Source organism: Canis aureus, chromosome 4 (genome assembly GCF_053574225.1).
Source record: "Canis aureus isolate CA01 chromosome 4, VMU_Caureus_v.1.0, whole genome shotgun sequence".
Classification (NCBI taxonomy): Eukaryota; Metazoa; Chordata; class Mammalia; order Carnivora; family Canidae; genus Canis; species Canis aureus.
Window position 1 is genome coordinate 11,030,378 of NC_135614.1, and position 27,998 is coordinate 11,058,375.

General features: G+C 43.0%; 1 protein-coding gene across 6 annotated transcripts; it reads right to left on the reverse strand.

The window, feature by feature from the left end:
• Positions 1-347: 347 nt before the first annotated feature.
• Positions 348-27,998, reverse strand: URB2 (URB2 ribosome biogenesis homolog). Of its 6 annotated transcripts, none has more exons than XM_077894551.1 (11): positions 27,877-27,998; positions 25,302-25,440; positions 23,662-23,838; positions 18,179-21,500; positions 15,560-15,781; positions 14,385-14,545; positions 12,401-12,511; positions 10,582-10,824; positions 7,814-7,901; positions 4,453-4,592; positions 348-824 (listed from the first exon to the last, which is right to left on the reverse strand). In XM_077894551.1, exons 2-11 carry the CDS (start codon positions 25,425-25,427, stop codon positions 627-629), a joined length of 4,788 nt encoding a protein of 1,595 aa, XP_077750677.1. In that variant the 5' UTR covers positions 25,428-25,440; positions 27,877-27,998; the 3' UTR covers positions 348-626. The 6 variants fall into 6 exon arrangements, with proteins under 6 accessions (XP_077750677.1, XP_077750676.1, XP_077750678.1 ...); XM_077894550.1 differs by having other exon boundaries at positions 27,779-27,918; XM_077894552.1 differs by lacking the exon at positions 27,877-27,998 and adding an exon at positions 27,201-27,704.

Here is a 27,998-nt window from a genome sequence, read left to right on the forward strand (position 1 = left end):
CAGAGAGCTAAAGCAGGAAGAGCAGGCAGAACAGAGCACTGAAGGGGTCAACCCACGCATGCCACACAGGCTGCACGGCCTCCCACCTCTGTCCAGAGCAGGCACCTCAGCTAACACTGAGTCTCAAAGCTCTAACTGTCCCCAGGCCCCTTGAGGAGGTATACTCAGAAGGAAGGTAGAGAAAGTGGCATTTCAAGAATACTTCCCATGTTACTTAGGAGAATATAAAAGGCAAAGATATTTAAATGGGATTTAATTATACAGCCATGTACCTAGTTTCCCATGAGGAGAGGAAACACCAAACCACTGGAAGATAGAGACAAGAACCACATTTGGATGGCCACAAAAGAGGTTCAGTAATTTTTTATTAAATTCACCTTATTCCAAGGTCAGTGATCAGAATTCTATTGCAATACATACTGCATAAAAAGATCTGTTAAAAAATATTCAGTGTGGAAAACAGGGCTGTAAAATATAGTATATATATTACATAAACTCAAAAGTGTTTTCCACATATCTCAACAACAGAAATTAGAACACCTGAATTCTTTCCCTCTCCAACTCTTCCAGAACAGGGGGCCAAAGCCACTCCACAGTAACATCAGCAGCACTTCCAGAACGAGGCCTCAGGCTGTGTATCTTTTCTCTCCTTCATGTTTCGCCTTGTGGTATTTCACATAATCATTATACAGCTCCTTAAAGATGTCTCTCACCCCCGGCTGCAGGGAGACCCGCAGGAACTGGACATCTGGCTCAATGCAGAGGTCCAGGATGAGGTAAATGCCTTCCTGTAGAAGGCCCTTCACCGTGGGGTACAAGGTGACCTGCAAAAGGAGGAAACGCCCACCATAAGAGCAAACACAGACCATGCCCTCAGAGGACCGGACGAGTTTCAACTTCAGCCCCCAATTTGAGAAAAGATATTTCTTTTACATTATAATTTTGCATATAAATAAATACTCCTATCTTAAAGATTTGTGTCTTAGATAAATAAAAGGCAACTCAAGTAACAAAAGCCTGGAATAAAGCCTCACAAAATTACAGAGTAGTTTTGCTACTCAGTAAATGATGCCTATCAGGGGCATTTAAACACTGGAATCTTTAAACTTACAAATCTTATGAGAGCCACCTGCACATTATGCCAAATTCTTTGCCATGACGAATCGCACTGGAAGTCACACTAATGTGGCACAACGACAGTAACGTTCTCTATGGGACTGACCCCACCTTCTCCCATAGCAAGGTGTGCTGGCAGGCTCCTACTCTGCAAATGGATCATTCATAGGCCTATATTAGTAGCCAGATCACATCATATCCAAACAAATCAGTTGTGATTTATGGTTACACTTCATACATCTTTTTATTTCTAACAATCGCTCAAGAGGACCTGAATTTCTAACTGCCACAGGATGGCTGTATTGGTTCTTGAGCCTTCAGATGTCTTTCTTCCCTGAACTTCTGGGTTAGCTACAATCTGGGGCACAGCAGGAAGAACGGTCAGGCTGGCTCCAACTGTACTGGATATTGTGCACAAACTTTCAGATGAGAGATTCAGACTACTGCCTAGACAAAAAGGCTGAGAGAGCAGGCTCTACTCACACCTGCTACAACCATTCAGGTTTCAGCTGAACCTGGTACTAAACCGTCTGAATATCCCAGGAGTTGAAACCAAAAAGCAACTGGAATGTTCCGGCAGACTGGCCTCGGATTTGGTAAATTCTTCCTTAATGTCTTGTTGGCCTAAAAGAGTTAAAGCCCCTCTACAAACATGTAGCTAGCTTCTGGCAAGGATATATGGTATTCACTAGAAGTCTGATTCACCAAAGCAACCACTAGAAGGCACATACCTAGAGGCTGTTTGTTTTCTGTTACCAAGATGCTGTTGTTCAAAGTTATGGTCATTTTCACATGACAGCTCAAAAAATTTCTGACAATCATCTTAAAATTTACTGTTTATAGTTGATAAGAACAGTCAAGGACTGGAGATAGAACTGTCTGTGACTTCAGCAGAAGGCATCAGAGAAGGAAGGAAAAATAAAACAAAAAAACAAAAGAAGTCCTGAATCTTATTGGCTGGGTGAGGATCCTATAAGTCGACTGCTTATTAATTTGTCTAATCAGCACTCACTGAACAGGTATTTCTAATTCCAAAGGCAGTAGGTGAAGTAACTGTCCCAGTGACAGAACTGAGAGCTGAAGCCCACCAGTTGGAGGCCAGGGCCCACACGCTCCCCCATCCCCTCATGCTGAGACTTCTTAGTCAAAGGATGGTGCCAAGCATGCAGCTCTGCTGGGTCACAGGGAGACAGGCAGCAGCCGGCCTGTACAACCACTGTGTATCTTTCTCTTTCCATCAACTTGTTTATAAAATGGGGGAGGGGAGGTGTCAGTTTCTATGACATCAGTGAACATCATTGACCTATGAATGAAAAGATCTCTCAGTAGCCTAAAAGGACCTTACTTTAAAAAAAAAAAAAAAAAAAAAAAAAAAGGACCTTACACAGAATAGGCAGTACAAACTATTTACCCTAGACTGTCAACATAGACTGATGTAAATCTGATCTATGGATGAAAGAGACAAGTGACCAGATTTCCCTAGCACATCCCTACAGTGACACATTACTGTATGGAGGATACAAGGTCTGTAGGAGTCACTGTGTATCCTGCCTGACACGGTCTCACCAGCTCACCACCAGACCTTCACCCACACCCACTCCACAAGACTATGGGGGGAATGCAAAGGAGGTTCATTTAGCTGTACTTGCTATCTAGCATTTAATTAAAATTACAAATGTCTTTCTGGTCTAGAAAGATTTCCAGTTTTCAGCAGAAGCCTCTAATACATATGGAATATTTTCTTCATTACTGAGTCAAAAAACAAATGAAAGATAAACCATAGACTCTTGCCAATGAATTCTGGGATGCTACAGCCTTAGATAATTCCCAAGGCCTTTGGCTTTCAAGATTAAAAATAAATAACTGAGAAGCATAAATTAGACATGAATAATGAGGCCTGGAAACCAGAGACTTTCATAAAGTAAATCTCAGAATAATAATTAGTGACTTAAGGGTTCAAATTATCATCTCCCTTCTTGGATCTTAGTTAAGTGATATTACTATCTCTCACTTTATTTTTCACTGAATCAGAAAATAATGCCGGCTTTTCCTTCAGTAAAGGCTTACATATCAATAACTTCAGTGCCTGGAAAATATCAAGATTCTATAAAAAGGCTAAGCAATTCCAAGGAAACCAAACACGAAGCCCATCTCTCAGTGAACGCTGACTTAGGGGTCCTTGCATGTTGCCACCAATCCTCCACACACCATGCCTGGTGAAGACCCAGTGCGTACCCACAGGGCTGGGCTGCATCTTGCAGGGCACCCCCCCAACCCCCATCCCATTTCAAACCGAGCCAAGTGCCCACCCACATGGCAGGCATCTCCACTGGCTAAGGCGAGCAGGGCCACCGTGTCTGAAAAGTATTTAATGTTATAGATTCATCATGAAACAGGGTCAGAATAAAAACGGATGTAACACCAGATTTTCTGAGAAAGCTCATTCAGCCCCATCTCCCTTGAGGAAAATCTCTTATGTAACAAGTTTACCAGTGGTTTTAACATTATTCTTACAAGACTTACAAAGGGGGGCTATTCTACAGAGAGCAATATAAACAACACAGATGTATTATCTATACCTGCAAAAGTAGATATGCACAGAAACACACTGTACTCGAAGCCTCTGACATTCAATTTAAACAAAGTAAGGTACTAAGTCTTGTAGTGAGCTTCACTGCTTGGGTCACGGAGGGTCTTGTGGAATTTTAGATATAACATGCTGACATTCCAAAGTGAGACCACTGCTGACATTGAATTAATTATCCAAAAAATATATTAAGTCAAAATGTCAGATTAAATAGGACAAAAGTATTTTTGTTTAAAGGAGCTGAACGAATCTGCCATTATCTCCACTGTGCATCTACTTTGAGCATTTGAGAGCAGCTGACTCAAATGCACGATGCATTCCAAGAGGATAAACTTTTGAACTCCTGCTGTTGGGGGGTCCCAAGACCCTTCTCCCTGGTCACTGTTAACCCTAGCCCTAGGAGAGCTCCTGTTCTTGAACCTGGAAAGCATTTTATCTCACTCATTACTCAAGAAACTGACCAGAACAGACCCTGCAGCTTGTGCTGCAGCAAGAAGGGAGAACCAGTGGTCATGGACCATCTTCCAGGTTCTAGGCATTGCTAGCTTCAATCAGTCATCCCGGGGACCCCGCAGGGCTACTGCTGAACCATTCAGATGGGCAGGACAGCCTGTTACAACACATGGTTTGGGACCATCAAGCTCAAAACATCACCCGCCACTATGGTTGAGAAGACCTGCCACAAAGGATGACAAATGAAAGCACTTGGTGAGAGCGAGAGTGAGAGCGAATGAGTGAGCTTGGTTTACCTTCTGCACCTCGGTGACATAGTGGGCCACCATAAAGGGAGAAAACACTGTGAACTCTTCGGCCCGAGCTGCGATGTGGCTGTACATCCTTTGCACCAGACGGGCACACTCGAGGACCACCGACAGGTCATCTGTGCCTCCTATGGAAGCAGAGTGTTTCCAAACTAATTAGTCCCTTCTAATTTCATACATTTAATACAGCTGAAAATTATTCAAGTCTTCCCTTTATTCTAGACTTGTTAACTGGCTTATTTCACAGACGGAATGAGGGAGAGATAGTATATCCAAATATTTATCTATATTACAAAGGAAAGACCACTTAAAATACTCAAGAGTACATGGGGTTTTTCAGGAGTCAAGAATAATCAAAATTTTTAGGATGAAGTCTACTATTGCTATTGTATTTTAAAAAGAGGTGGAGATCTATAAGGAAGATTTAAATTGGAAAATTATCTTTAAAAAACATGGTTTTTTACATCATAGGATTTTAAAGATGAGACGGCCTAATTATGCCTTTGCCTTCTATGTTTCAGAAATTGTATAGGCAGATAGATATAAGACTCAGCCATCACTATTAGATATCTTCCTGTCTTCCCAGATTGACTTCTGATTTCCTAGTTCTCCACCTTAAGGCGACAGGACCACCCAGGCCCTTCTTAACAAACTCCTCTCAAGGATTCTAATAGCCTACAACGTCCCTGAGGCCCTAGTCATACCCGCTCCCTTAGGCATACACAACAGAGCAAAGTGGGAAACCCCAGCACAGGCCAGAGTACCTTTCCCAGCTTTCACACAGCATAAAGAAATATACCCATTTCTGTAAAATTCTACAAACTGCAAACAAATCTATATTGAAAAAAAGCAGATCAGTGGTTGGCTGGGAATGGGGCCAGAACAAGAATAGCTGTAAGAGGACTCTTGTCGGGATGATGCGAATGTTGTGTATTTTGATTGTGGAGACAGTTTCCTGAATGAATTTACCTATCAAAACTCATTCACAATTGTACACTTTAAACAGATGCAGTTTGTTACACATATTTTATGACTCAATAAACTTCAGTTTTAGATGCACAATGTCTTTTTTAAAAACCCTGAATATACATATAAACATGTTACATATAGACCATTTTTCTAGACACAATGTAATTTTATGAAGTTATGTAAACGTCTAGCATTCACTGGACATTTCAACAGGCAAGAACTTTAGTGAAGCACTTGAATATCTATTATGTACCATTTCTTTCCTCTTTTCAGAATGCTCAGCACACATGTGCAGCTCAGTGAATACCTGGCATTTCAGCCACACAATGTGTGGTTATTAAGAGTACACTAATAGGGGTGCCTAGAGGGCAGTTGGTTAAGCTTCTGCCTTCAGCTTGGGTCATGATCTCAGAGTCCTGGATCAAGCCCCGTGTCAGGCTCCCTGCTCAGTGGGGGGTCTGCTTCTCCATCTCCCTCTCCTCACCCCTGGCTTGTGCTGTCTCTCTCAAATAAATAAACAAAATCTTTTTTAAAAAGAGTGCAGTGGGGCACCTGAGTGGCTCAGTCGGTTTAGTGTCTGCCTTTGGATCAGGTCATGCCTTGGGGTCCTGGGATCAAGCCCCACATCAGGCTCCCTGCTCAGAGGGGAGCCTGCTTCTCCTTCTCCCTCTGCCTGCCACTCCCCCTGCTTGTGCTCTCTCTCAAATAAATACATAAAATCTTTAAAAATAATAAATAAATAATTTTTTTAAATTTTAAAAGATTTAAAAAGTGCATTAGATATCAGTAAGAAAAGAGTAAATAGTTAAAACTCCACTTAGTTAAGCTATGAACACATCAGAGAACTGAGTCTTGGCAGATGGGAGGCACCTGAGCTGCACCACATGGACACAGCAGTGTCACACTTGTGAAACACACCCCTGCACTCCCTCAGAACAAATGACAAAGGACTCACAAATACTCGCTGGACACTCCTGTGGCAGTGTGATGAGGGCTCTGTTCCCCTACTGCTCAGCAAGGGCTGAACCAGGGCCTCCACCACACTGCCATTTCCCATTTCCTGTCAAGGAAGACATCACTAGTAAAAACAAGGATTCTTCTTGCTGAGCTCAAACATGATCATGACCTTAAGGGCCTCAACACAGTGCCACAGTTAGCCACCACCAAATGACCAAGGACAGCTTGGGAGATGGAACCCGTTTCCCTACCCTTCTCCTAAACATATTCACAATTTGACACTGACACCAGTATTACATTGCTCTGCACTAGGCCTGGGAGAAAGCAAAAGATCTCACTGCCACTGACCTAATCTCAAAATGAGGCAGAATAATTTGGGAATTATAGCCCAGTGTTAACTATACCTTTTCTTTTTTCTCAAAAAAAAAAAAAAAAAGTATGGTTTAAGTAGCTTAAATCTACAAGTCTGAACCCATTAAAGTGATTCACACAGGAAGGGGAGAAATTGAGTAGCACTCCTGCACTTCTGATTAGTCTAGAACTGCTGTCACAGGTTCTTCCCAGACACCCTTCAAGTTGAGTTATAAAATCCACCTTGTTGGTCCCAGAGCATCCCATCAGGTACCACACTCTGTAAATTTGAAAAAGCATAATATAGACTGCCTCAATTTATATGCAAATTTTTAAATGAGAATCTCCCCCAAACTAGAAATTTAGCAAGAATCAACAACCTTCAAGGCTGAAAACAAACTGTACTGTAATTTATGCCATCACCATATGGCAGTTCACTTCATTGTAAACAAATACAACCTTGCCAAAATAAGGCTGAAATGATGACTTGCCAGACCTCATCCCTTTTGTAAAATGCAATAGCTCTATAACTGCTCATTCTTTTTTAACTTCCCCACCAAACTAGGAACTCCTTCAGGGCAAGAATGGAATTGCAGTCACTTTATATCCCCTCTACATAAGAGTAAATATTTCCTGAATCTAGATTCTTTTTTCTTTTCTTTTCTTTTCTTTTCTTTTCTTTTCTTTTCTTTTTTCTTTTCTTTTCTTTCTTTTCTTTCCTTTTCTTTTCTTTTTTCTTTTCTTTCTTTCTTTTTCTTTCTTTCCTTCTTTCTTTTTCTTTTTTTTCTCTCTCTCTTTTTCTTTCTTCCTTTCTTTTTTTCCCTTTTTTCCAGGAAAAGAACTATTTCAATTAGGAGATCATAAATGTACTCATTGTTTTGGACATAGCAAAAAAAGGGGGGGGGCAGTCTGAAATTTTTTTAAAAATTGTTTTGGGCATTCATTGAGTGATCTGAACATTTCTTACTTAAGCTCAACTGGGTGGTTTTATTTTCAGTAACATATGAGGCCAGAGACATCACAAGATAAATACATTTGAAATCATGTATCTGATACTATTACTTTGAATTACCTTTGTCTTTCTGCCTCCCTTCATGCATAACCGAAAACAGCAATCTATTAAAACAGTTCAAGAAAGAAGGAATGGCTTTCAGCATTACCTGTAATAAGAAGCAAAAGAATATAAAAACATGTAGTTATTTATTTCAAATTCTACTTTAAAAGAGCTCATGTTTATTTCCTTCTTAACCCCATATCTATCAAGATGCTCAAAACAGCATTGGCAACTTCTTTTTTGCCTGAACTTTCCAGGGAACCACTCACCCACCCTACTTGACTCTTTAACATTTGTTTTAATGGTTTCGGATAGGGCTTCTAACTTTAGGAATCTAAATGAGTGATCTGAGTTTAGATTTTGCTTAATCTATACTGTAAGCTGTTACTCATACATTCTGGAAATGGGCAGAAATAAATAATAGAACAAACAATAGACAATATATTCGAGTATAATGCATTAGAAAGAGGTTACATAAAGCAAATCCACTTAAAAGAAGGACCCAAACTTCTCATTTTTTTACTGATGAACAGGTCTGGCTGAGATTTTTATCTCAAAAAATTATATGAAAAAATTGTTTTTAAGATTTTATTTATTCATGAGAGACACAGAGAGAGAGGCAGAGACACAGGCAGAGGGAGAAGCAGGCTCCATGCAGGGAGGCCAACGTGGGACTTGATCCTGGGTCTCCAGGATCAGGCCCTGGGCTGAAGGTGGTGCTAAACCATTGAGCCACCGCGCTGCCCTATATGAAAATTCTAAAACATGCTTCTTTTATATTCAGTCACCTTTAGGTCATAACCCAAACAACACACTATCCAATAAAGCAGCCATGAGCTACATGAGGCTACTTAAACTTAAATTAATTAAAATTCAGTTCCTAGTCATATGGCTCCTAGACCACATTTCAAGTGCTCAAGACACACGTGGCCTGTGGTTACTGTGCTGGACAATACAGACACAAAATACGTCCAACAGTGCTTTAAAAAATTACTGGACAGTTGTGCTCTTTTCTCAGAATTCTTAGAATGAACAAAGACTAAATCACGTGTTGACATTTTTTCTTTGGTACAATTTATCCAAACAAATTCTTGCTAGCATTAACATCCCATTCTTTACATCAAATTACTGACATCCACAGCATGCTCAGAAAGAGGTCATTTTTGCAAAAGTATTCCACAGCTTCATCAAATTTCCCAATGACCTTTTGTAAACCTCTGCTAGCATACTGATTAAAAGCACACAAATCCAGAGCCAAATTATTTGAATTCACACCCTGGCTTAATATGGCACCAGCTGCTGATCATTGTGCTGGGTACCCTGGCTTAGCTGACCTCATGCTATCCCTTTTAGATTTACCTAAGCAGATTCTAGCCTGGTGCTTTTATCAACTCAACTATGCACATGGCCAACAGTGTGATCACACACCACATGGAGCCCCCAACCCATGTGGGAGATAGTGAGTGGGAACTATTATTATTAGTCACATCATTCTTTACTTCAATACCATGTCATTATCCCTGTCAATTTTCTTTCATTAAATGGTCTAATTCTGCTAAATGGTCATTTGTCAATGGTTCTGCAGGAGATTCCCACAGCTTTCTATTATTACTTTTCATCAACTGCATGGAATCCTGCATCTTTTGCAAGATGGGCAATTTCAGCTTATAATTGATACGTATTGAATTTATTTGTATGGTCACATAAAAATCTAACAGTCAGCAGAGAGATTTAAAACAAAGATCCTGGGGCAGCCCGGGTGGCTCAGAGGTTTAAGCGCCGCCTTCGGCCCGGGGCCTGATCCTGGAGACCCAGGATCAAGTCCCACATTGGGCTCCCTACATGAAGCCTGCTTCTCCCTCTGCCTATGTCTCTGCCTCTCTCTCTGTGTGTCTCTCATGAATAAATAAATAAATCTTTAACAAAATAAAAATTAAAAAAAAAAAAAAAGATCCTCAAAAGATAGGCAGGGCCAAAAGCACTGGAGTAAGGCCCAACATCATGAGTGCTTTAGTTTACGAGACAGTAAATTTTTTCAAAACTGTGCTGCTGTCAGGTCTCTAACTTGAGAACATGAAAACACTTAAAAATAGTTGAATGTGTCTGTGTATATGTGTATACATCTTATTTATGAGTTTCTACATGTCACATGTACAGCAGTGGTGCAGTGGAATGAACCCAGGCCAAAGAATTAACAGTCCTGAATATAAAATTTAGCTTCGGCTAGGTCAAATCACTTAGCAGCTCTGAGCTTCAGTTTCTTTGTCAATAAAATGGACTACCATCTATTCTACAGACTTGCTGTACGGGTGAAATGAGACACACAGCAAATGTTCAATAGATGGTGGCTGAACTGGAATCTTTCCAATGGAACATTTATTCCTACTGAGTTTAATTTCAAAGGCAGAGTACTACACAACTGGAACTTGGGAAGTCTTGCTCCCTACACCCATCTGAGTTATAAACCCATGAAGAGATCAAAGCAAGTGAGTGAGATTTAAATGTGGGGTCTGTAAAAAGAGAATAAATGTAACGAGCTTCCTTAAATAGCTAGTATACAAACACCATCAAGTGTCAGACCCAACAAAGATGAAACTCACTCAAACAGCCTGATGTGAAGATCAAACATTTTTGTGCTTAAGAAACCACTGTGACCCTGGAAATTACTGGAACCAAAAAGTTTGCTTGGCAAATTGATGTTCTTACCATCCTCCAACAGTAAAGCTCTACTGCCGCTGTTCTGCAAGTTAAATTATCCTGCCCTGTGCCCTGTTCCTCCTCCTCACCTTCGGATGACACTGCAGGATGGAGAAGAGCACATTGTGCACCCGCAAGAAGATGCGCCCATACTCAGGCGGCTTCAGATGGTCCAAAGGGACTGTGAGCAGGATACTGAAAGCCAGGCTGACATGGTGTGGATTGCTGATGGTCTCCTCCCCCTGTCGCAGCAGTGCTGCCAGCAGGTCCAAAATAGGCCCCACCACTGCCAGGAGCACAGGCTGCTCTTGACAAGCCTCTCGGTTTTGCAGCTATAGAAAAAGAAGGCATAAAGGAAAGAAAATGAAGGTGATTCTCTAAAGAAAGAATACAAAAACTGAAATAGAGATAAGATCTGAAGTGACAGAGGTAAAAATGTCAAAGTGAACTAACGTGGTCAGAAAGCACTTTGAACAGACAAGGAGCCCAATGTTCAATCTCCGAGGGCAACCTACTGTGGATTTGGCCATTTCGGTCCACGCTTTTTGTTGGACTCATCATCCACAAAGAGAAATAACTTCTCACAAGAGTTTATTTGCCCAATTTCTCAGAACAAGTAAACTTCACATCAGACATACACTATATTTTCCCAAAAAGATAATTTGTTGTACATATCTATAATTAAAGTTCATTTGTTGTATTTCTTAAAAATTAGCTCTAGTTAAGACGTTCACTTACTGTTCTAGAGAATAAAAAGAACAGGCTCAGTTTGAGGGCCAGTGCAAAGTCTTACCTACATAACCTGGGAGAACTCACTGTGACCCTCATCCTCACGTTGCCAGGTGTAAATAGCAGCCCTGGTGTGGCCTGCTGGGGCTTCTCACAGTGCTCCCTTTGCCTGGGGACTCCAACTGTGCTGACTTCATACTGTAAGATCTACTTTTAGATTTACCTGCATGGTTTCTAGCCTAGTACACAGCCCAACTGTGCACCACCACCAACACTGACCACGCACCATACGAGTGTGTCTTCCTCCGCCCTACTCCCTGCACTCTTCCTCCTGACACCCATTACACACACCAGGTAAAGAGGAGATTCATCCACTAACACAAATTCCCAGAAAAACAACAAAGCAATCAAAGAGAACAGAAGGGAACATTCAGCCTACTCTAGATCCTCCTGCCCTGAGAATCTGCTAATCCAGGGCAATTCTCTCAGGTAGCACAAGAGAATTATGACTGATACTGATGGTAAAAGAGATGCTGATCTTTTGAACCCAAATGCAAGAATACTGACTGGAGACTCTCTAGAGAGCAGAAACAGAGATGGTTCCCATCAAAACTATGTTTTTGTGCTAATGAAACAAAGTCATGTGACTGCCACGTTATCTTCACCAGGTGCCAACATTTAATGACTGGGTGGGATCTATCTGCAACATTACTGTCCCATTCTATAAAGCCATTTTTTCCTCACTATATCATAGATTTAAATGTACACACCCCTCTACAAATGAATAAATGCACTAAACTGACCATAGAATTTTTGTGGGGACAACAGAAAGCCCCAGAATTCCTTCTCATCTCATCTACTTGAAACGAACTTCCACAGGAGCCCCATCTTATGACTGCATGCCTCTATTACTGCCTACCTAATGCTTCCTGGGGCTGCTCAACATCCCCTCATTCCACCTCTCCCCCACGTCTTGAGCAGACACCAATGTTTGCAGACACACAAATGCACACACAGCACACACACTGACAGAAAAGCATTCCACTGGCTGCTGTCTTCAGGACATAGTGCCCAGAAATATATTCTGCATAAAACCAGAGCTGGCAAAAGCCAAAATGCAGCCTTTTGTTTGTAGAGGGACAGGAGCGATGAGATGAAGGGAGAGGAAGGGGTACTCACAGTGAGAGCCGTGACTATCTGCGGGCATGCACTCCAGAACAGACGTGCTTTCTCTCCACTGAGTGGGGAGCTCAGGAGCACCTTGGTCAATGTAACAGCTGACAAAACGGCCTGAGAGAAAAGGGACAAAAACTTAACAGAAACAGCCAGTTTTCTCTTAAGAAGTCCATCTTGGGAAGAAACCTGATCACGGGTGCTGGAGAGAGAGAGCAGAGCCCACTAGAACCCTAGGGTCAGAGGCACGGACAAGACCCGGTTTGGGCTAAATATAGAGGATGAGGCGAGGTCCATTCCATCACCAAGCAGCCAGGAAATAAATGAATAAAATGAGGAGGACTGTGGCCAAGTGGAGGCCATTTCAGTAGCATCTCACTAAACCAAGCATGCAAATGTATCAGGATGGTGAAATAAAAGGCGGCCACAAATGGGCACAGCAACCTAATTACAGGATCTTATTTTGTCAAGATAGTGTGGAAAGAGGCGACAAGCTGTAACTTACCCATGCAAGAACTGCATACGCTCATGGATAAAAGGAGGAGCCGGGGAAAACATGGACAAAGTAAAACAACTAGATTAGGTGCTATGACTACAGGTGGTTTTAAACCATGAGCAGGGAACTATGTGGGAAGGCAACTCACTTTATTGAGTGCCTATGTCAATAAACGTCCAACCCTATGTTGGCATTTTACATCATCAATTTTAGCCTTCCATCAGCCCTTCCTCCCTAACACTGCAGCCCCACAATCCATACAATTCTCACCTAGGCCCTTTGCTCTCACTTTCCATCTCTCCGGCCCTGAGTAGCCACAGCCCTATACACACTCCCTCCCACTAGGCAGCCCTGCCCTCTCTCCTAAGCTGGGGGCCCACTTTCTTAGCCACCTGTAAGACAAGTGTACCCACCAAGGGCCTGAACACTGGCGTCTTCCTTGCTGTCCACCTCACACCTATACAACCTCTGCCCTGCTGTGCACATAACACCCTCCTCCTGTCTCCATGGCAACATCCCCCCATCCAAATCCTCTCCAGCTCTAAGTGCTCAGGCTCCAGTCTCGCCTCCTCCATAAACCTTCTCTGACTGGTTTAAACAGAAACCTACAGTGAGGCCTTCTCAAAGCTGGGTCCCAAATCGTGCCACAAATGCACACAATGAAAACTTCCAGAGAAAGGAGGGCAAGTGTCACAGGCAACAAGGAGGGGCTGGTGCAGAGCAGCGGCCCTGGTCCAGCCTGGGCCTCTTCCTCATGTACAGAAATGTGATTTCTCCCCGCTGTCCCTCTGTGACCTCAATTACCCTCTCCAGCTCTCCACCCATCCAAATCAAAACCCAAGCCTTTGTGCTGATTATAACTGCAACTTAAGAAGCCACTCATGAGGCAGAGAAAGCTCAGAACCAGAATACATGGGCTGCATTGCTGGCTCCAAGATACTTGGCTCTGGGACATTCTTCCTCCTGTGCAAGAAGGGACATCTGACCAGTCCAGAGCACAGAGCTGTTCAGCAGACCAAATTCCAGCAAGTAAACTTCATAGAGAGGCTCTCCTAAATATGCAATGCCAAATGCAAATGCAGGGCTTTATTAGCAACTACCAAATACCCTAAGGTGCAAAGGACTGCAGGGCAGATTGCTAATCAGAATGATTCTCAAACAGGATCAGGGCTATGTGACCAAGTAAAATTTTTAAGAAGTATGATGGCAGATGTCTAACACATAGGATGAGTGGAATTTAGCTTTTTTACATATCACTATCAGTATGCAATACTTAGTATTTCACATAATAAGTATACACAGTTGTAATTTGAAAAAGTTGCCCTTTGAAAAATAAGTTCCTCTTACACTAAAGCCCCAGGCTTCTCCACAAACATCCCCTGGGGTTTGATTTTGTGTGTTTAACTTTAGGGATGACATCGCATCTCAAATAAGTTTTCCCATTTGAGCTATCATTTGTGTGCCTTCCACCCAAGGGAAAAAAGGAGTACCCACCTGCAGATCTGCTTTCCACATGTTACTAACATCTAAACCTTGGAGAATACACTGCATCACCATCCTGAAGTCCTCTGTTGTCCCAACTTCTAACATCTGGGTGAACAAGGCTCCCAAATGAGGTTCAATGTCCTGAATTACTTGAACTGGAATTGTAGGATCTGTGTGGAAAAGAAACCAGTACTGCTAAAATAAGATAGGAAAGGGGCAGGCGAAATACTAGAATAATCACATGACAAATAGGGCCCCAGCCCTTAAAAGTCACAATTTGAGAGGCATGGAAATACTCATAGTGCGAAAAAGGTGTGCCACCTGTTGCAGAGTGACAGTGTTCTGCACACAGCTGACCTATGTAGACTGCATCCACAGCACAGGGGAGAGCCAGAAGGATGACAGCAGCTGTCAACAGTGCTTAACACTGGACTACTGGACACAAGTGATTGCTAATTTCACTACACTTTTTTCTACTTTCCTTGTTCAGCTGTACCTCAGAGATGGGACAAGTTTGGTTCCAGACCACTGTGATAAAGCAAATGTTGCAATAAAGTAAATCAAATAAATTTTGGGGGTTATCCAGAGCAGATAAAAGCTATGTTTACACTATGCTGTGCTCTATTGAGTGTACAATAGCGTTATGTTTAAAAATCAATGCACATACCTTAATATAAGAATACTTTCTTGCTGAAAAATTAACCATCTGAGTTTTCAATGAGTCGCAATCACTGACCACTGATCATCGTAATAAATGTAATAAATAAAAAGTCGGAGATATTGCAAGATTCACCAAAATGTGACAGAGACACGAAGTGAGCAAATCCTGCTGGAAAAATGGTGCTAACAGACTGCTCGAGCAAGATTGCCACAAACCTTCAAACTGTAAAAAAGCGGAGTATCTGTGAAGCTCAATAAAGAAAAGCCCAATAAAATGAGGTATGCTTGTATTCTTTTATAACACCAATAGGGACACAGGTGTGGTGTGGTACATTGGGAGAGACAGGAATGTTGAAGACATTAAAAGAACCCCACACTTCAGGGACCCTCCTGCTGCAGTCATCCAGCTGTTACTCACTTGATGCAGGAAAATCTTCTAATGGCCCCAGGGTGCTCTAGCCCAGGGTTTCATTCTAGAGCCCAAAGTCAGGGTATTCAAGGCTTTTCATCTGATGCCAGCTTACCTTCCCAGCCACATTTCAGCCTGCAGACTGTTCCATGTTGCCAGAATACCTTCCAACATCCCAGTCTTTGCTCACTAATTAGCTTTGGGGATGAAGGGGACGACAGGCTTTGAGAGATAAAGACCTCGGTCCAAGTGTCCCACAAGCTAGAAGATCCTGGACTCATGAGTTCTCTGAGCTTCCATTCCCTCATCAGTGAAATGCATATAACAGCACCAACTCCTGTGGTTGGCAAATAAAAGGAGCACTGCAGAATGTCTGCCACATGGAAGGCTCAACATTAGCACTCCCCATGACGTCCACCCATTTGACCTATCCCTCAAAGGCCACTGCCTACTAATGCTTTCCACACACTCTCAACCCACAGTCTCATAGTTCTAGTAAACCTGACAGCATTTCACTGTTTTGCGATTTGTACGATTTGTATGAATGTCTATTTACTTGATTAGACAGGTCAAAATCAACACTGTATTCATCTCTAGAGTAGGACGTGGTTCCCCCTATATATGAAATATTTGTAAAAGTAATTTTTTTTTATATGATAGTCACAGAGAGAAAGAGAGAGAGAGAGAGAGGCAGAGACACAGGCAGAGGGAGAAGCAGGCTCCATGTAGGGAGCCCAACATGGGACTCGATCCTGGGTCTCCAGGATCGCGCCCTGGGCCAAAGGCAGGCGCCAAACTGCTGCGCCACCCAGGGATCCCAAAGTACTGTTTTTTTATGATTGAATTAAGAAAGCCTATTCTACAGTCAGAAAGCATTCCTTAAAAAAAAAAAAAAAAAGAAAAGAAAAGAAAGCATTCCTTACAAATGCTCACTTTCATGAGCTGCAATCTACCTGAAACAACCCCTGAGAACACAGAGGGCCACACTTTGGTTATTCATAGCCACCTTAACCCTCCCTCTCCCCACTCAAAACTTTGGACCCTCCTCAGTAGGCATTTCTTTCAGACCTCTCACCCTGGTCCCTTTTCTAGACAAGTCTAGTAGCTCAAGAATATGAGACCTGGACCCAACAGCAGCACCTCAGCCCATGATCTGAGGAGCAGTGGGGCAGGGGGGCCTTGGCCCCCTGAAACTGCCATAACTAAGGCTCTTTCCCTGGAGTTGGAGGCACCTCAAGTCCAGGGACACATAGTTAGGCCCTAGAGGCCACCTCAAGTCAAGAGGAGTAGAGGGGAAAAGGAAGACACAGTATTCTGTTTAACAAAGAGGAAGAGGACAGAGCTTCAGACCACCAGCTGCTATTTAGATCACTCATTTAGGACTATAACTAGTGTTAATAAAAGACTAAATTCTAGCCTCCACTAAGGTGAAAACCATTCCCTAAAAGAGTCACTGACAGTACAGGATAGAACATGTGACACCAAAGCCTTTTTAGTCAATCCACAATCAAGGCAGGGATAGAAAGGCTATTGAAAGGGAGACAACAGCCGTGTTATTCTGGCCTCAACATTTCAGTTCTGGTGCTGGCCCGGACAGCCCGGGCAGCTTTGCTTCCTACAAGGCCCTACTTTACGCTTTTGTATCTGAGCACGCCTGCAGCCCCATCTGCGGCTCTGCCTGTCACAGCTTCTTCATTGGGAAACAGAAGTCGGCATGTGTCCTGGGGGCTAGGTTTAGCTGACAGACTCCTCAATCTCACCTCAAAGGACTATTCTAATTAACCTCAACCCCTCAAGAACAACCAAAACAAAAAGAAAACAAACCCGCACCAACTTGAAACACTGCTATCTTGAAACAGGAACAGATCTGGCTCGTTGGCCTTTGAGCTAGGGGACAGCAGATACTGAATGCTTCTGTACACTGGCTGGGTTTGGCTGGTCTAAAAGGATGACATCAGAGTAAAAGACTTGAGACAACAGCTAAACCTCTGTCCTGTTAGCACTCACAGCCTAATGACGGCCAGGCACCACCCTGAGACCTAGGCAGTGCGAGTCTGGCCCTCAAGGAATTTTATGAGGTTCCCTAAGTATTAAATCAGTTGCATTTTTTAAGTTGGCAGGTTTTAGATCTTTCTTAATCGCTGAAGATGGAGCTAGAGATTGGACACAAAAAAGGCCACTAAAAAGGATGAAATTATGCATGCTGACCATCCTGGGCCAGGACAGATATAAGCTAAAAAAGAGCAGAAGACTTTAAAACTATAAACTAGAACAATCTCCAAAATAAATGAAAAACTAGTGCCAAACAATATACCAAGACGGTTACTATTTGTGTAAACAGCAGAACTGTGAGGGTCACCGCTTATCCTTGCAGAGAATGCAAATACTGGGAACGAGTTCCTGGGAGCGGACAGGAAGGGATTTTCTCTTGGCCCGCCCCGGCCTGTGCCTTCTAAAATGAATACCTTTTCCAAAGGGGCTTGGGGGCAGGTGGGAGCCCTTGGGGGCGGGGGCGGGGGGCAGGTAGTAAGCCACTCACCTTGCCAGTGGCTTACTAGCTTTTACCAAAAGCCTAGCATGATGCTGAGTAAGAAATGCAATTGGCACAGGTTTCTTATAGAACAAGGCAGATTTTTCTTTAAAGGTTTTATTTATTTATTTGAAATGGAGAGGGCGTGAGAGAGAGAGCACAAACAAGGGGTTGGGGGGGGGGGGCAGCACAAAAATATCTTACCTGCAAGAACTTTTCTCATAGAATGAAACATGGAGGTAAAAACAGAATCCTTCTTGGGATGTAGCTCTGGGGTCAAAAAGAATAGAGTTAAAAACCGCATGGCTGCTTGAAAACACTGACTGTCTTCTGCAAAAGCCGGCAACTCTGACAGTAGTTGAGAGTAAACACTCTGGTAGAAGGTAGTATGTGAGCACGTCATTTCATCTGTCATTTGGGAAGTCTCTGTCCTGTGCCTAGGGTGCTGGCCTACATCTGCCTCCAAGAGTGTGCTGGCTGATGAGATAAAGATGGAGGGAAGGTGATGATCCTGGGCACCCTGGGCCCAGCAGAGCTGCAGCACAGCTCCTGTGTGGAGAACAGCCTTCTGCAGCAGCTCACACAGTGCTTCTGGGGCCTCGTGGTGCTGCTTCCGCTCTTTGACAAAAGGCCCTAGGACTTGGCACAACTTGGTTAAAGACACCAGAATGAGCTGCTGGCCCCGACAATTCTGATTTTCCACCTGTTTGCCTGCAATCGCTTCAGTGTAAAGTTTGTGGAGGAATCTAGAGATTTTCCCAAAATTAAGTACCAAGCTGAGCTTCATCTGGATAAGCATCTGCATTAGCTGTTCTAAGAACGCCCCTATCACTTGGAGGAATTCCAACCAAGAAGGGTCATCCATGTTAACAGGCAACCTACTACTGGCTTTGAACAGCGAGGTCAATATAATCTCAAAAATATCACTAACATACATAATCTTGAGCACTGAGCGAGCACTTTTCCCTCTCTGCAGGTAACCAAGAAGCCGATAGCAAGTCATCAAAAACTTGAGGGTCAGTGAGGAGGAGCAAGAGCTCCCCAGCTTGATCATGGCCATGGACAATAATAGAAGGAAATAATGCACATGATAGGGAGTCAAGAGGCTGTCCAGCTGCAGAGTAGAAATAACTTCCAGAAGTCCCAGGATGCTCTCTAATTGTTCTCCCTCCAGCTGAATGGGGAAGTCACTCTTGACCAAGGATAATAAGTTTTGGGCAATTTCTCCTTTTGGTTCTACACCTTCAGGTCCAACTTTTGCAAATCTGTTTTCCCAAAGAGCCACCATCATGTGGTCCTTTTCAAAAAGCCAGGGCAGCTGTTGATTGAGAAGACTTGGGTCACACTGGGCCCCAGAACACAGGATGCTAGTACATCCTTCAGTCAGGCACATTAAGAAAGCAGAATGAAGGGATTGCATTTCTGGAAAGAGAGGGCTGTGAAGGATAGAGTTGGATATTTTTTCAAGTGTGATGCTTGGCTCTTCATCTGCTGAAACTTCTTGGGCTTTACTCATTGGTAAAGTTCTTAGCAGCACGCTAGCCAGGGATCTCACATCATCTGGACAAAGATAGGATATCAAAATTGTGAGATTTGACACAATCAAGTGCCAGTGAGCTACAGGGTATGTGAGTGCACTCACTGTCCCAACCTGGGCATCCCAGGAAGCTCTTGTTCTTTGATTTAAGCTTTCTCTGCCAGAATCAAGAATGTAGGCAGCATCACACCGCAAAGTTCGGAGGGCTTCTTCAGACTGGAAGTTAGTTTGCATTAAAGTCCTTTTCATTTTCTGCAAGTAGAGCTGTTCTAAGCAATACCTGCCAAGAGAGTCAAACTGAGCTGTAAACTTTTCTATCTTCTTCCATTGGTGTGTTTCAACACCTGGGAGCAACAAGGGGAGGTTTGAGATCTCTGTAGCAACATCTGTTAGAGCCACAGACAAAGAGTGATACTGGCTACAGTTTATACTGAGCATGGCATCAACCTGGGCCCAAGTGTAAGAGAGCAGGAGTGCAGAGTCACTGACCTTCTGCAGCCAGAGCTCAAGCTCTGGGACCTGGAGGTCCAGGAGAAGGTCCAGCAGGGGCCTTACAAGCTCTCGGAGCATCCTCTCCATTGTGCACTGCATCCGTCTGATGATGGGCAGAGGTGTGCTGCTGTCTAGGCTCCTCATATTGAACATGATACAGTGCAGCAGTGAGCTCAGGGACAGTGATTTCAAGGCCATGTCGACATCACCCTGCAAATATGGCAAGACCAAAGACTGGAACTTCTCCAACAAGAGGGACCATGTGTCCAAGATCTGACCTGGAGGCAACTCCAGGAGGCACTCACAGAGCACCCTGGAGGGGCCCGAGGCCAGCACAGGCTGCCTTAGCTCCTCAGCAGCTGGACGACAGATCACCCCCAAAATCTCCTCAAACAACCGCGGCACTTGTCGGAGTTTGACATATGTCTGGAAGAGAGTATGAAGAAGCGCCTCCTGTGCTTTTTTGGTTCGAAAGTCTGTCACTTCTGCATCGATCCAAGCTGAAGCCAACAGGTCATCCAGGTCTGGCTCCAAAATCAAATGATTCAGAGACATCAAAGCCTTGAGGCAGCGGAACCAGGCCGGCACAGATGCTTGAGAATGGTTTATCAGCAGCTCAGCCAAACGGCGGTAAAAATGGAACTGAGCCTCTTCGTGTCGGATCCTATCAGCAGCAATGTTGTAGATATTGTTGCTGGCCACTGAATTTAGCAGCTGTTCTACAACCAGAAGTTCTGTAGTCCAATCTGACGTGGCCAAGGCTTTTATCTGCTCCTCCTGCAGATGTGAAATCCTCAAGCAGCCGAACAGCCTGGAGAGTACCCGGAAGCAGAGAAGCTGGTTCCCGTCCTTAAAATAAGAATCTAAAAAGAGCTTATACAGCAAGGCCACTGAGTTGGCTATAACAGCAGAACGAAGGGATGGCTCACAGTAACCAACATCTAACAGCCTAGCAATCAAAGTGTCCATGGGAGCTAAAAGATTCTTCATGGTCCCTATCTTCGTGTCACCTTGCTGCTGGTCCAAGAGCTCCTCTTTGTAGGACGAGAGCAACTCGGGCTGAAAAGCTCCACCTTGAAGTAAAGCCTCAATCTGACTCCTTATCTCCCGGCTCAGCCCCTGTCGCAGCTGGCCCTGACCAGCCTGTGTCCACATGCCCCCGGAAAGTAAGTGCCTCAGGACCAGGCAGGGCTGGAGCAAGTGCCCAGTCATCTCCCCAAAGGCACGTCTTGGGTTGACTTGCTGTTGCTGGATCGAGAGGTAGTGGCCAAGTGCCAGGTGAATGACTTCAAATAACTGGGCCACCATGGCTCCTTCTGGCTGTCTACAGGCCAACCAGCACAGCTGGCTCAGCAACACCACTATCAGCTCCTGTCTAGCTGTGTAGATAACAGCAAGGGCAGGCGTTGAGAGGATGCCCTGGCAGCAGCTCAGCACGGCACACATACTTCTTTGGGATTCCAAAAGAGAGAATTCAGCTATTCTCTCATTTATGATCTGAGCATTAAGAGAGAAAGAAAACTCATTACTGACCCTACACATACACAAGAAAAACACAAGAGAATCAATGAACTCACTCTTTGCCCTTATCTTGACGAGAAAGAAATCCCCAGATCATCACATCTAAATGAACTTGATGTTTGCTTAATGTCCCAAAGGAAGGCAAAGTACCTCCTTCACATATCCATCTCCTACCAACATGATTTCAGAAAAGGGATGAGTGCCTTTGTAATTCTGCTGTCCCTTTTTAAAGAGCTGGGGTTTTATAAGACTTAAACTGCAAAGATTACTTTTGCTCACATCCTAAACCTGCAATTCAGCTTAGGATGCTACAGGTGGATGGATGGTAGCCCTGGGCTATGATCCTTTGTCCCAAAATACATTTTTATAGTTAATTACACTGTTTTTCTATTTAAAACACCAAAGCAAAAGGTACTCTTGAAAGAGGAAAGCATGGGCAGCCTGGGTGGCTCAGCAGTTTAGTGCCACCTTCAGTCCAGGGTGTGATCCTGGAGACCCGGGATCGAGTCCCCATCGGATTCCCTGCATGGAACCTGCTTCTCCCTCTGCCTATATCTCTGCTTCTCTGTTTCTCTCATGAATAAATAAATAAAATCTTTTTTTAAAAAAATGAAAGAGGAAAGCAAATGTCAGCAATTACTGCATATCATACAGCAAAAACCAGTGTCTTCTGCTTCCAAAATTCTAAAATTCAAAAACACCAGAAATTAATGAGGCCCAGGCAGATTCCAAAATTTACTCATAGGCTGAGTGGCTTGCTCCCAGCCCTACAGCATCAAAGAACCATATTTATCCTGAGTGCTAAATCACTAGCAGCCCAATGACACAGGTGTGATTGTCTCCATTCAAGTAACTACTGGCTCTGGAAAAACTGAAAAATGTAAATACTTATATGCCAATGCACTGCTACAGTGACTGTCAATATTTCTGATTATACAACTTATCTACCAAACTTTTTTCACATTTGCACCCAATAAAAATAATCTGTTTTCCAAATCATGGGTATATACTATACTACTACTATCTCAACATAAATATAAAACGTATACGAATTGAAATACGACATTTAAAAACATAAGATTTTTTTCCCCATACTCCCAAAGGACAAATCAGAATAACCCACTTTGGTGCCCAGTCTATTATTTTAAAAAGTAACATACAATTTAGAACATAAACTCAAGAACCACTAAAGTCTATGAACCATCAGACAGCTCAACTATTTAATTTTCTTATTATCAGCCTTTACTGATTTTCTTTTGGCCTACACACTCATGTGGGTAGTGCAGAATGATGGTTAAGAGCACAGGCTTTGCAATCAGGTAGATCTATGTTCAAATCCTAGCTATGCCAAATGATCTATGTTCAAATTACTAGCTGAGTGACTTTTAACAAAGTACTAAACCTCTTTGAGCCCAGCACACATTAAGTATCCATTATGAGTGCTTTCTATTGTCACCAACTATTCTCACAGTATTTCAGAACACTCGGTTTTGATAATGAAGTTCATAATTCTAATCTGAGACTTCAAAATCACTTTGACTCAAGAGCAAATCCCTATTCAGATTTTGGCCTTTGATATTCCTCCAGACTAATGGAAAAGTGTGGGGGTGGGGGCAAGGAACACAAAGTAGCATTATTTGCTGGCAACATTTCCAATTAAAAGGTAATCAACAACCACTTTATGAAATAGTTCTAAGCTTTCCTTGAACATTAAACAACATAAAGTGCTTCACACAGCGTTTAAACAACATAAAGTGCTTCATATAGCATAGAGCATACCATATACATTCTTTTGTAAAGATGTTATTTATTTGAGAGAGTAAGAGAGAGATCATGAGCAGGGTGGGTGGAGAAGGATAGAGGGAGAAGCAGACTCCCCACTGAGCAGGGAGCCCAATGCAGGACTTGATCCCAGGACCCCAGGATCATGACCTGAGCCAAAGGCAGACACTTAATCGACTGAGTCACCCAGGCACCCCTACCATACACATTCAATAAATACCAGTCATCACTATAATTCTAATATCATTTCCTTCTCTTCCTCCACCTTGATACGTCCTGCATCTTCAATAATTAACAGGAAATCAACAGAGATGCATGTCACACACACAGGACAACAAGGTAAACAGAGAATTACCTTGACCAGGGAAATCTGAAGGTTAATTGTCTTTCCATTCTTGAGGAGATCCTGCAGTTTCTTGCTGTGTAGAATGTTATCTATATAGATCCAAAGCCTTTCAACAATATCTTCCTTCAGTTCAAGTTTTTTCTTATAAAATGCAATCAATGACTGTCTTGCCCAATCAAGTAGTACCTGAATTTGGAAGAAATATGCTCTAAAAACAAATGAATTTCTTTATTAAGGAAGAAAGATGCTGGACGTTTAAAAGGACATCTCATACATAACCAAACCCAACTGCCAGGGAAAAAAGCTGTCCTTTAAAACTTATCTTTGGTAATATTATATTATACAAATGTTCCAGTATCTTCAAATGTTTATTATCAAAGAATCAATAAAATGAAAGAAAAATTTTGTCATCATCTGGGGCCAATAAAAAGTTTCCAATGAAACTCTTAACAGTTTCTTCTAACTTTTCTGAAGTTATACTAAATTTCAAAAGTTAGAACAACAATTGCTCAAAATGGCCACAAAATTAAGTATGCACAAAAGCAAAAATGCAGAGTCCAAAGACAGAGCTCTGTGCCCTGGCTTCCCATGTTACTGGTAAAACCTCTAGGTCTACTTAACTCATCAGAAGACAGAGACAGTCTTCTGTGAAAGTGCTTTATGAAAAAGAGAGGCGGACATAGTTTCTATTACTGTGATATGTTTCCTTATTCGTCACATGAGGAAAGGTGGTGAGGCCTCATTTCACGATACCAAAACTGTCAATAACAGTATGAACAGAGACAGATGCTCAAAGGGAAAAAAAAAAAAAAAAAAGAATCTCAGCATAAGACTAGGTGAGACCTTAATCAAACTGCCACCACCACTTCCCCTTTCATCTCATTCTGGATAGCACTTGTTAGTTGACTATCAAGCTGCTAAAACAAATCTCAGGGGCAGCCAGGTTTAGAAATCACTGAATGTAAGAGTGTTCTACATACTGTACCTCTCATCATCATTTTAATAGATGTAATCCATCTTTGACAGACACATTTTGTGCTGTCTCCTTTAATACTAGCATTAATCCAATTTCATGAGCTCAACATCCGGGGGTCTCTAGTGTTCTATAGTACTTTTATTTTTTTTATTTTTATTTTTATTTTTTTGCCAGATAAGCTTGAAAATGTTAACAAAGAAAAAAGCCTTTCTCGGTTCCTAATCTATTTCTAGAACAGCCTGCTACAAATACTAAAGCTTCTCTACTTCCCTCCCTGTCGACTTATCAAATTCCAAAGATGTTTAATAAAGCACCAACAAGCAGTTGCTTATGGAGCATCACCTTGGATTTACAAACAAATGGAGCTACCCATAGACTCAGATTCTAATTTCTATAACTCGATTCCCAATTTGTTCACTGATGCATATACTTGATTTGAAACAGAAGAGATGTTTCCAAACATAAAACACTGAGACTTTGTAACAGAAAAACTTGGTTAACGAAATATTTGACTCAGAATTTTTTTCAATGACTCTACTTTCACCTCCAACCATGCTTCCTTCCCCAACCTTTCCTTTAATCTTTTCAAATTTTAACTAAATATCAATGTACAATTTATATAAGTGACCATTCTTTTCGGTTATAAAAACTGTAAATTTCACATTAAACTTACTTGCTCTTTATTTGGAAGAACGCATTGGTGGGAAATCCAAGCAAAGTGAGCTAGTTTTAGTTTATCTTCCCAAGAAGTTGTCTTGCTTTTAAGCTTAAAGGAAATTCCAGAATAAACAGCAGCCATTGCTACACTTTATCTATAATTTAAAATGAAAAAAATATATATATTATGGTCAAACTCAATAAGTACCAAAATATGAACACCACGTATCTTATTATCTACATAACATATACTCCTTTAAAGAAATTTTTAGTGAATTAAAATACATCAACAAAATTGTTGGGTATAAATCTATACATAAAATGTTGCAGCCCATAATCGGGGAAATACACATCAAAACCACAATGAGATACCACTTTGCACTGGTCAGAATGCCTAAAATGAACTCAGGAAACAGCATATGTTGGCAAGGATGCAGAGAAAGGGAAACCTTCTTATATTGTTGGTGGGAATGCAAGCTGGTACAGCCACTTTGGAAAACAGTACAGAGGTTCCTTAAAAAATTAAAAATAGAGCTACTGCACAACCCATCAAATGCATTACTAGGTATTTATCCAAAAGATACAGTGATTCAAAGGGGCACAAGCACCCTAACGTTTATAGCAACAATGTCCACAGTAGCCAAACTATGGGAAGAGCCCAGACGTCCATCAACAGATGAATGGATAAAGATGTGGTATATATACACAATAGAATATTACTCAGCCATCAAAAAGAATGAAATCTTGCCATTTACAATGACATGCATGGAACTAGAGGGTTCCAAGTTAAGTCAGAGAAAGACATACCGTCTGATTTCACTCACATGTGTAATTTCAGAAACAAAACAGATGAACAAAGGAGAAGGGAAGGAAAAAATAAGACAAAAAATAAAAAGGAAAGCCAACCATAAGAGACTCTTAACTATAGGAAACAAACTGAGGGTTGCTGGAGGGGAGGTGGATGGAGGGATGGGGTAAGTGGATGATGGGCATTGAGGAGGGCACTCGAAAACATTGCAGATAACACCCAGGTGTTATCTGACGAATGACTAAATTTTATCTCTGAAACTAATAATACAATATATATTAATTGAATTGAAATTTTAAAAAAATTTAAATGCTTTAGCCCATGAATTTCCTGGGGGAAATGCAGACAAAAGCAGGTAGAAGAATTATACACACACGTATAAGTATCCCTCCTGTGACCAAACATCACATCCTCAGAGGTGACTGTATAGGAATACAATCGGGCAAAACCCAAAGTGTCCAAACGATCTGTGAGAGAAGATTCACACGTGGCTTCAGACCGAAAATTACTGCACAAATCATCTGAAATATACTATGTATTAAGACAAGCTCCATCAAATAGTTGAGAGACATAAGCAGTATTTGGAGAAAGTAATGTTTCACTAAGTAAAAAAGAAATACAGTATAAACCTAGTCCCAACAGAAATACTGGTATTTCAACTGCAACAGTAACTTCCCACTCTAACTTTATTTCCTTTACATAGAAACCTAGGGACAGGCACAGCATCCAAAAAAAAAAAAAAAAAAAAAAAACCAGAGCACAATAAAATTATGAATAAAGGAAAGCGAGCATACCAACCAGCTATAATTCTAAAAACCTGAAGTAAACATAGCTTTGAGTTTCCTAAAAGGCATAATAAAAAGGGGAAATATATTAAGTCATTCTCGTTATATAAAACAAAAATCTGTTCCTCAAAAGTGAAAATTTTTCATAATACTGAAGTTGAAATATCGTATATAAAAAGCAAAATTGGGCAACACCAATGAATCTCATACACTGCGTCCCGCGGTCCTGATGCACTACGAAAGCAAGAGAGTCTGCTATACACCAAGGGTTGGGTCACTTTCATTTCTTCCATCGGTGGGGCCTGAAGCCTTACAGACCTACCCTCAGAACTTCTCCTCCACAGGCCGACGCCGCCTGAAGGACGCCAACATGCAGGAGAGCCTCCTCCACTCGGTCACACAACAGGAGCGGCCAAGAGCTGGAAGTGCTCCCCTTCTGCCAAAACGTCCAGGAGGTACCCACTCCACAACTCCCCAGACCTCTAAAGTCAGCGTCAGAAAGTCGTCGTGCCAGCTACAAAGTACTTGAGAAGTGTCTGCACAACTGGTCACGAAGGCGCCCCAGACGCCCCCGCGACGGCGACGAACGTCCTGCTCTCGGCGCCCTCCAGGTCCCCCGGCTACTAGGAAGCCCAGCGCGGAACGCAGAACCCGGTTAGCGCTGCCGCGAGGGCCGGCGAGGGCCGCCGCAATCAGAACCGCGCCGAGCGGCACGAAACCAAGTAACCAGGACGCGAGAGAGCACCGAGGGGCGACGCGAGGGGCCGCCGGAGGAGCGAGCCCTGGGGCCTCTCCCCGGCGCTTGCCATCACAGGCTGGGGGGTCCTCCCCGGTTAGGGAGCAGGGGCGGCGGCGCGGGACCGGGCCCACCTCGGGGGCGGCCTCCGGGAGGGCGCTCACCTGGACGCCGCCCTCGGGTAGGGCGCTCCCCGCAGGCCCCGCCCCGAAGAGCGGCGGCGGGCGCGGACGGAAGGCAGGCCCCGGGGTGAGCAGCTCACCTGGCGGCCAGCCCGGCTGGGGACGGCGGGTGCGGGCGCGGGCGCGGGCGCGGGCCGGCGGCCGGTCGGGGCTCCCGGGCGGCCCCACCACGTGAGACCGGCCCCCGCGCTCCTTCCGCCCG

Bases quoted from the DNA above. Each gene is read 5' to 3' on its own strand.
- URB2 (XM_077894551.1), bottom strand. From the start codon at position 25,427: ATGGCTGCTGTTTATTCTGGAATTTCCTTTAAGCTTAAAAGCAAGACA. The intron at 10,825-12,400 runs GTGAGTACCCCT...CTTTTTCTATAG, and splicing joins AGATAGTCACGGCTCTCACT to CTGCAAAACCGAGAGGCTTG. The intron at 825-4,452 runs GTAAACCAAGCT...CTCCTTTTGCAG, and splicing joins ATGTCACCGAGGTGCAGAAG to GTCACCTTGTACCCCACGGT.